We start from the raw sequence: 10,399 nt of genomic DNA, 5'->3' as shown, positions 1-10,399 counted from the left end.
GCATGACAAGTCGCACCGGTGTAAACAGGAGCTTAAAGTCACAGTGATTGCAAAATAAACAATTGAATCAACACTTTACACCCGCACAAATCAAAAGTAAACCCAAAAACTAAAAAGTGATAAATATGAAGAATAATCTGCCCGTCTTAAAGCTAAAGAAGCCCTTGACCTGTGAAGGACTAAACTTCAGTCCTAGAAGCTACCCCTTAACCATCAACCTCTAATACCTCCCACAAATGACACGACAAGGTGGTGGAGTAAATGGCCTTGTCGGCCTTTTATTAATAAAATATAAAACCAATAAATAACATTTTTGTAAATAACTTTTAAATAACTTTTAAATAACTTTACGGAATTATTGGAGTCTAGGAGGGGAATCCACCCACAGGTCACTGCATAGGAACTCTTAAACTTTTTAAGGCCTCCAGTCGCTAACCCCAGACTGTGAGACAGTACCCAACCTCTCAGTGACCAAACTTTTCCCCTTCCTGGTTAACCCCTCGTAACCGGAAGGTACATAAAAACAGCCCATATTATATATGGGTACCAACCGTGTAAACTCTAAACAGCCCATATTATATATGGGTACCAACCGTGTAAACTCTCCATACCATCAATCTCCTCCTCCTCACAGACCCAAACCACTGCCACACTACAACCAACGTCCCTTATTGCCATAACCTCAGGGAGGGTGGGTGGGAATCTTCCTCCCCGCCGCTCTCCACTGACGTCACATCCCCCCTTCTCCTCTCTACATTTCCTTCTGCCTCCTCCTCTGCTCCAGCCCCTCCCTTATCCTTAAAGGGGAAAGTGACCAGCACAAACAGCCTGACTGTGCAGTCCACACAGGTCATGCTGTCCCTGCGCTGATCCCCTGCTCCTCTCTGCTCCGGGACCTTCTTGACCTGTGAAGGACTAAACTTCAGTCCTAGAAGCTACCCCTTAACCATCAACCTCTAATACCTCCCACAAATGACACGACAAGGTGGTGGAGTAAATGGCCTTGTCGGCCTTTTATTAATAAAATATAAAACCAATAAATAACATTTTTGTAAATAACTTTTAAATAACTTTTAAATAACTTTACGGAATTATTGGAGTCTAGGAGGGGAATCCACCCACAGGTCACTGCATAGGAACTCTTAAACTTTTTAAGGCCTCCAGTCGCTAACCCCAGACTGTGAGACAGTACCCAACCTCTCAGTGACCAAACTTTTCCCCTTCCTGGTTAACCCCTCGTAACCGGAAGGTACATAAAAACAGCCCATATTATATATGGGTACCAACCGTGTAAACTCTAAACAGCCCATATTATATATGGGTACCAACCGTGTAAACTCTCCATACCATCAATCTCCTCCTCCTCACAGACCCAAACCACTGCCACTGCTCACAAGGGGTAAAACCTTACCCTTGCGAGCACCTCCACACCCTCAAAGCTCGCTGTACCCCCTCCTGCAAACCAAGCGCCCAAAGATCAGTGCCCACATCATTCAGATGCACCCCATCACTTCTCAGGTACCTCCAGGTATCCACCTCCAACTCCCTATGCCGTATGGTCACTCCCCCATTCCGCATAACAAACTTGCTGACCTCCTTATTTACCTTCACACGTGCCCTATCAACCTTTATATCAGACAAAGCCCAGCGCCATGACCTTCTACCCACCATGTCCGACCATACTATCACCATCCCAGGGAAAGCCGCCTGTAAACGTAGAACATCACATTTTATGTCACGTATGAGGTCCCTCATGGACCTGACCCCCATGTCATTGCCCCCCACGTGTAAAACTAAAACATCCGGGGCCCTGTCCCACCGAGCAAACTTGTGGACCTCTGACCTTACCCTGTTCCACATCATCCCTGACAACCCAATCCACCTTACCCGTGCTTCCTGCCTTGGGATACCCAGCTGCCTACCATTCGGCCGAACGTCGGCCCGCTTGGCACCCCAGAACACGAATGAGTGGCCCAATATCCAAACCAGGGGCACCGAGTCACCTGTAAAGTAAGGTTAACAGGACACAACAATAAATCACCAAAAACTTTCACCAGACCCCCCAAAATTCAAAAAGAAACACCCCCCTTTTTCTCAACAAGCCTATAATAAATGCGGGCGGATGTAAAGCTTAAACCTATCTGAGTCCCACCTGCCAATACGCTTAACTGCCTCAGAACCCAGGCCCGCCCTGGCCGCTTCAGTAGCAGCCCCAATACGAAAGGAATGGGACGAGTATCTATTGGGGTCATACCCGGCTGCCGATAAACACCTTTTGAACACGGCAACAAACTGGAATTTTGACAAAGAGGATCTGTCCGCATGTATCAGAAATGAGCCCGGGCAACGCGGGCGCAAATCACAAAATTTCTTTACCGCTGCTACCGGACAAATCTGGGATCCCGCGATCCGGAACACCTCAAGTTGTACTCCCTTCCCTGCCTGATCTGTTTTTGACCGTTTTATGTAAATCCTAACCGATTCCTGTGTACAGACCAAATCATCCCATTGCAGTCCCCCATTTGCTCGTTTGGACGGGCTGACCAGTTCGCTCACCCGTAGCGCCCCAAAAAACGCTAAAGCAAAAGCCGCACAAAAAAGTGCGCTTTCAAAACTAGAATTACAAATGCCTTCTATCTGGCTAAATAGCCCGTGTAACATTTCAAACGACACAGGTCGTCGCCCATCCCTGCTCTTATGACCTTTTCTGTAACCTTTCAAAGCTTGCCTAACCCAAAAATCCTTTGTATGGTCCCGCAACCCCTGCAACTTAAAGAGAAAGGCCAAACCCGCCATTTTCTTATCGATGGCGGCTGCCGAGATGCCCCGCTCGAAACCGAAATTGAGAAAGTATAGCATCGCCTGAGGTATCTCCCGGCTCACAGGGTCGATGTTTAAACTTTTTAAGCATGCCAACCATTCTTGCCATACCTTAGAGTAAGCGTCCCAAGTGACCTTACTCACGGAGTTTTGGATCCACCTGGCCGCGCTCCCAAGGCAACGGTCCATATCCAGTCCGGGCAGGTAACCCCCTGCTGCTCCGCGTCTGGTGCCAGTTCCCGAAACTTGTCCCACTGAAAACGAGACAGAGCATCAGCTACGGTGTTGTCCACTCCAGGTAAGTGTACAGCGTAGATGAAAACATTCATTTTCAAACAGCGCAACACTAAATGCCTCAGCAACCTGACCACTGGCAAAGACTTGGCCGACAAACGATTAATCACCTGAACCACGCCTAGGTTGTCACAGTTCAGCCGCACCTTCAAATTCCTAAAAGACTCCCCCCATATTTCCATTGCCACCACAATTGGAAATAATTCCAGCAGGACCAGGTTCTTCAAGAACCCTGCTTCCACCCAAGCTGTGGGCCAACGGGCGGCGCTCCAATTTCTTTGGAAAATAGCCCCATAGCCCGTAGAACCTGCTGCATCAGTAAATAGTTCTAGATCCCAATTACTGATGGGACCTGACATCCACAAGGCCCGCCCGTTAAAGGAGTCTAAGAACTCGTGCCATACCCCTAAGTCCTCTCTGTGCTCCCTGTTGAGCGTCACAAAGTGAGTGGGGGTGGTGACCCCCGCGGTCGCTGCCGACAACCGTCGGCAGAACACCCTGCCCATTGGCATTATTCGGCAAGCAAAATTCAGCTTGCCCAATAATGATTGCAGCTGCCGCAATTGCACTTTACGCTTGCCAATGGTCCCACGTACTTCAGCCTTGAGATTTTCCAGCTTGTCCACCGGTAGCCGACACTCCATCCCCATGGAGTCTATCTCAATACCCAGAAAAACAATGGTGGACGTAGGGCCCTCCGTCTTTTCCGGTGCTAGCGGGACGCCGAAACGGTCTGCTATGTGCTGCAAAGTCCCTAATAGGACCGCACAAACGTTGGAACCCGCTGGGCCAACACAAAGGAAATCGTCAAGGTAATGGATTACCGATTGGATCCCCGACACGTCCCTGACCACCCATTCGAGAAATGAACTGAATTTTTCGAAAAGGGCGCATGAGATCGAACATCCCATTGGAAGGCAGCGATCCACGTAGAACGCGCCATTCCATGTGCACCCAAGCAGGTGAAAACTATCCGGATGAACCGGCAAAAGCCTGAAAGCAGACTCGATATCCGCCTTCGCCAGCAGCGCCCCCCGACCATAGCGCCGCACCCATGATACTGCAGCATCAAAGGAAGTGTACGTCACCGCACACATTTCCGGCGCGATTGCATCGTTGACCGACGCACCCTTCGGAAAGGAAAGGTGGTGGATCAACCGGAATTTGTTGGGCTCCTTCTTAGGAACTACCCCCAACGGAGAAACCACCAATCCCGGCAGGGGTGCGGAGGTAAAAGGGCCCGCCATGCGCCCCAAATGTACCTCCTTTCCCAATTTTTCGGCAACCACCGATGGGTGCATGAGAGCCGACCGTAAATTCTTTGCTAAGGGGGGCGCCGCCTCCAAGGAAGCTGGTATTTTAAAACCGTTTTCAAAACCCGAGTCTAATAACCGTGCTGCCTCCCGGTCGGGATATCTACTGAGAAAAGGACGCATCCTTTCCACCCGTATTGGGGTCTTCCCTTTTGTTCGAAGGCTCCCCTCCACGACCTTTTCCCCGTCTAAAGCATTTGGACAGGGCATGGGATCCCCCGCAACCCGAGCACGTGTGCTTGAACCGGCAGGTTGCACCAAACTTACAGGTGCCCTCATTGAACTGCCAGCAGAAGCCCCATTTTTTGTCGGTCGGCTGTCCTGGAGCTGCGTTACCTCCGACCCCTGCCTGAAAAAACTGGTTCGGAGCCCTCGCCGCCGTCATAAGCTTCATCCACAGGCTGATGTCCTTATGATCCCAGCGTAGTGACGGTCGGACGGCCATCCGTTGTCTAAACTGTTCATCGTACCGCAGCCACGCCACTCCGCCGTACGTCCGATGAGCCTCGCTGATAGCGTCCAAGTACACAAACAAGGCCGAGCAGTGTTCGGGAGCCTTCTCCCCCACCACACTCGCCAGGATAGCGAACGCTTGCAACCAATTGGAAAAGGTACGCGGAATCAGCCGATACCTGCGTTTTTCCTCATCCTCTTTTTTGCGTTCTTCTGGCTTCAATCTATCCAGATTGAATTTTTCTAAGGGCAACAACGTGAATATCTCCACATATTCCCCTTTCCAAATTTTTTCTTTTACCTCTGCTTTAAGATGTGCACCCAATGGGCCTTCAAAGCAAACGTACACTTCACTTTTTGCCGCATCCGCCAATCTGACGGACTCGGCCTTCTTATCTCCAGTTTTACCCTGGCTGTTCGTGGCGGAATCTCCACTTGACGTCCCAGGCGACTCAACGGTCGCCGACCCTGCGGCCTCCGTCTCCGCACTTCCACCCACCACGACCGCCGGTACTGGCGTACTTACCACAGCCGTCTCCTTCTCTGGGGTTGTGCCCCACGCCCGCGCCGGTGACGCTCCGTCCCCCGTGGGTGGATCAAAACGCTGCACTAAATCCCGCAAACCAGCCAACAAATCCTGCAAGCCCTTACTACTCGCCCTCTCACTTGCCTCCCTAGGATGTGTAGCCGGTGACCTAACCTCACTCACCCCCCCGGAACCAGCCCCCCCAGAGGGAGCCCCTTTTCTACCCTGTTCTAACAATTGTTCTAATAAAGAAGAAATGGAAACATTAGATCTGCACTCACCAGGCTGCACAGGACTGGGCCGATCAGCCGCCCTTCCGGAATCCACCGCCGACGCTTGTCCCTGGTCCTCGTCTCTCTCTGACCCGGACAGTTCACCTTCCGACCTGTCGCTGACTTCCTCCTGGCGAACGACCGGTGCCTGCACGCCAGAGGTTCCCGCTCTGGCTGCCGGGGGTCTCCGCTGTTGCTCTCTCCCCGCCCGCTGCGCCGCAACACCGGACCCGCGTCCTGGCCTTGTAGACGGACTTCTGTTCCTCTGACTATGCTGGGCCTCCGCTGTTCTCCTTTCACCTCTGTTCACCACCGACACTGTGCTTCTCAAGGTTCCACCTCTGGCTGGCGTAGGGCTGCTGGCCGCATGGACCCCCTGACCAGCCCCCCGATCAACTGCCGATGATCGACGGTCCGACTGACCGCTTGCTGACCCCAGCGACTCTCCATCTGGTTGTTCCTGTCGCCTGCGACGCGCTGAGGGGGGGGAACCGAGGGTTGCGCTGGTCCCCCCCATCCCTGCACTTCTTCCTCTGCGCTGTGAACGCTGCACCTCTCCCATGCTGGCTCCCCGAGCTTGCTGAGCACTGGGGGGGGGTGGCTGATTCTGTCTGCCTCTGTGCTGGTCCCTGGGCCTCTGACTCACAGGAGAAGAGTCAGGGCTGAAGCGCTGTGGCGGCCTGGAACGGCGCCCACGTGGAGTCTCCTGGCCCCCCCCGCTCGGTGCCGCTCTGTCTTCCTGTATTATGGCTGCGACCTGAGCCTGCAGCCAGTCTGCCCCCTGAGTTGCGGCCACCGCTCTGAGCTGTTCGAGCAAAGCCGCCGCCGTTACATCCGCCATGACAGTGGATTTTTTTTTTTTTTTTTTTTTTTTGGAGCAGTGTGAGAGCGTGTCGAATCTTCCTCCCCGCCGCTCTCCACTGACGTCACATCCCCCCTTCTCCTCTCTACATTTCCTTCTGCCTCCTCCTCTGCTCCAGCCCCTCCCTTATCCTTAAAGGGGAAAGTGACCAGCACAAACAGCCTGACTGTGCAGTCCACACAGGTCATGCTGTCCCTGCGCTGATCCCCTGCTCCTCTCTGCTCCGGGACCTTCTAAATATTAAAAACTAGAAAAAGACTGCATTCTCAATTGACAATAGACAATAGTGCTAAATACTATTGATGAGTATACAAAACATATATAGAATGAATATAAATATCACGTAACCCAAATGTAATAGAATTAGAGTCCATAATAATAAAATAAAGTACTCTGTGATATTAAGTCTATCCATTTGTGAAGAGAAAAGTGCCACCAAAGAAAGAAAGTGTTTCCTCTTCCCCACCAGTGGATTTAATTAACATGGAGGATGGCCCCAATTCAGACTGGACTGAAAAGGAGCAAGAGAGCAGTTGAGATATATAAATAGGGGAAGTGATGTGTCCGGACATGTGACCGCTGATAACACCAGACGCTCCAGATGAAACGCGTTGGGTGGAGCTTCTGTGACACGTCACTGCCGGTGCTCGGATCACAGGTGCAAAGCGGCAGTTTTTGTTTCCATTGTACACTGCAACATGCCTGATCTTATTTTTTGGATGTAAGTGTAATCTTAACCTTTTTTATATACATTTTGATATATTACACTATGAGAGATCCCTCTATTTTTATCTCTAGTGGGGGAGTTTTTATACAGAGTCTCTTAAAGGTGCAGAAGCACCGATACATACACAGTGAGGTTAAATCATCCAAGATACCAAACATATGTATATGGAGATATATATCAAAAGCGATATTTGACCTTCTTTGAAAAAAAGGGTCACACTCTTCTGGTAAGTGCAGTGTGAGGAAACACTTTCTTTCTTAATGCACAGAGCACTTTATTTATTATTATGGACTTTAATTCTATTGCATTTGGGTTATGTGTTTTTGTTATCATTTTTTATATGTTTTTTATACTCATCAATAGTGTTTAGCACTATTGTCTATTGTCGTTTGAGAGTGCAGTCTATAGTATTTAATACAAGAAATAATTGGCTGAGTCTTTCAAATGGCAAAACACCAACAGAAAAAGTAATATAACACAATACAGTACCACTTTAAGCCACTCCCATCGGTCCTACAGGACTGAAGATTTAAACGTGAGCTCCCGAACCGAGAGATTTTCCTCAAGTGAGCAAAAAAGATGAGAAAGAAAGAACAAACACTACGCTAGTTCACTTGCTGGTGCTCAATGAGAAGAGTCAGGGTTTATCTCTCAGGAATTTAGACAAGAACATTTTAGCAGATTCCCCAAGCACATGAGGAAGTTTTCTGATAGAGTTCCCCTTTAATAAACACTGGTAGGGCAATAAGCCACTTTAAGGATGTCAGATTAAAGTGAATAGTCACTTTAAGGATGTCAGGTGGTAACATAAATTGCTTTGGAAGGAAAAAAAGGGGGGAACAGAATTTGGCTTAGGTATGTCCCTTTAAATGGAATCCAGCTAGTTTCTTCCTTGGATAGCTCAAGTCTGAGGTGGGGTTTGTGTAGAATTTCTGCATAGCAGGGGAGCAAGGAGGTGAATCTTGGTATCCTACAGGCAGTGCTGATAAAGGCAGTAAGGATGAGTTATAGTGTCTGTGCCTAAAGATATAAGCCTGTACTGTATCCCCTTGCAGGGATATTGATGGGAGAGCACACATGGCTGGGAGTTTTCATTTCACGCTTTCGCTTTACATGGGATAGCTCATTCTGCTGCTGCAAGCTACTGATCTCACACAGGTACACATATCTTTCACCCTTCACACTGAACACTCCATTTTGCCTGGCTATGCTTTTCACATTTCCCCTTTTTCCTTTTAAGGATTACCTTTTTGACATTCCTTTTCACATATCTGCAGCTTTGCACATTCCTCCTTGGCGCTTTACCATCCGTCCTACCCAGTGCTATATTTTCTGTATTTTGGCATAGGCCGACAAGGCCCAGGACTAGGACGGCACTTTGTGGGGGGGGCACGAGAAAAAGCCCCCTATCCTCCTCTCGAGTCAGTCCATTCACTCACTGCCAAGGTTGCTGGCTGCAGCGTTTCTCATAGAGCAGAGCATGTGGTGACAGTTCCCCCCCTCGCCTCCACACAGACAGGAGAGCACGGAAAGAACTGGTCAGCCTCCTGCGTTGTGATTCCAGCAGGTGCACATGGAGCCTGCACGGTTGGTCTGTGGCTTCTGCATATCCTGGAGGGGGTGAGAGTAAGGCTACTTTCACACTGAGATGCTTTACAGGCGCTACAGCGCAAAAAATAGCACCTGCATAGCGCCTGTAAAGAGCCTTTCCTGTCTCCAGTGTGAAAGCCCTCGGGCTTTCACACTGGAGTGGTGCTCTTGCAGGACAGTAAAAAAAGTCCTGCAAGCAGCATCTTTGCAGCGCTTAAGCGCCCCTACCCATTGAAACCAATGGGGCAGCGCCAGGAAAGTGCCGCTGCATTGCCACTGCAGCGCCGCTTTGTGGGTCGGTTTTAACCCTTTTTCAGCCGCTAGCAGGGGTTAAAAGTGCCCCGATAGCAGCCGAATAGCGCCACTAAAACGGCGGTAAAGCGCCGCTAAAAATAGGACTGTGCTTTTCTTCTCTGCATCAATGGACACATGTACACTTACATATATGGTTAACTACGCCGCTAAAACTAGCGTCACTTTACCTCTAACACGGCCTGCTGGCAGTGTGAATGGGGTCTATATGTGGTTAACTTTTCATAGCTACCTGTATGGCTAATGCTGCCTTCTGACCTATGAAGAAAAGTGTCATTTCTGATTATAGATCAGTCTGGATTTTATTACCCATCCTGCTGTTTACATTAATCCCAGGTTCACACTGATGCGGGTTAGAAATCATGTGAGTTAAGCTGAATTTCAAACTGGCAATTCAGTCCGACTTTGGGGACGATTTGACAGACATCTGTGCAGGAACGATGTCTATACGAATCTCACCACAAAGTCACCAAAAGTAGTGCAGGAACTACTTTTGGGAATCGGTGCAGCGCCGCAAAGTCGGTATCATATCAATTCAGAAGGTGCCATTGCCAGCAATAGCCGCCAATTTGGCATGCGATTTGACATGTTAAATTGCATGCCAAATCGGCCCAATGTGAACGGGTGCTTAAAGAGGTACTGCAGTCTGCTCACATAATTTGGTATGATTAGAATGCAATTGGAGACCCTTTGGGCACTGGGGAGGCTGTGCTGATGGGCACTAGTGAAGCTGCATTGATGGGCACTGATCAGGCTGCATTGATGGGCACTGATGAGGATGTGCTGATGGGCACTGATGAGGCTGCATTGATGGGCACTGATGAGGCTGCATTGATGGGCACTGATGAGGGCTGCATTGATGGGCACTGATGAGGGCTGCATTGATGGGCACTGGTGAGGCTGCATTGATGGGCACTGATGAGGTTGCCTTGATGGGCACTGGTGATGCAAGTTAAGAGAATGTAGGTGTGGAGCTGTTCTAATTAGAAAGTATTTAGTTTGCACCAGTTCTGGTGATCTTGCTGTGTCACACCCTCTGCAGTATGCAAAACATACATAATTATATGAAACCAACTAAGAAAAATGAAAAAGATATGCCAAAGGAATATGTAGTAGGATATTGCTGGCAGTATTTACCACTTTCAGTGGTCCTCGTTCAACCAGGTATATGCCTGCCTTTGTATTGCACCCCCTGCATTGGCAAATGCAAAAATGGGCACCAAATCTTCT

General features: G+C 49.4%; 1 protein-coding gene across 1 annotated transcript; it reads right to left on the bottom strand.

Moving 5' to 3' along the window:
• Positions 1-209: 209 nt before the first annotated feature.
• Positions 210-6,823, bottom strand: LOC141140476 (uncharacterized). The gene is made up of 2 exons (XM_073627705.1): positions 5,688-6,823; positions 210-2,003 (listed from the first exon to the last, which is right to left on the bottom strand). Exons 1-2 carry the CDS (start codon positions 6,517-6,519, stop codon positions 1,408-1,410), a joined length of 1,428 nt encoding a protein of 475 aa, XP_073483806.1. The 5' UTR covers positions 6,520-6,823; the 3' UTR covers positions 210-1,407.
• Positions 6,824-10,399: the final 3,576 nt, after the last annotated feature.

The sequence above is a fragment of the Aquarana catesbeiana genome, linkage group LG04 (assembly GCF_042186555.1).
Source record: "Aquarana catesbeiana isolate 2022-GZ linkage group LG04, ASM4218655v1, whole genome shotgun sequence".
NCBI classification, from domain to species: domain Eukaryota; kingdom Metazoa; phylum Chordata; class Amphibia; order Anura; family Ranidae; genus Aquarana; species Aquarana catesbeiana.
The sequence above is the reverse complement of the archived record's forward strand: the minus strand, read 5'-3'. Positions and strand labels throughout refer to the sequence as shown.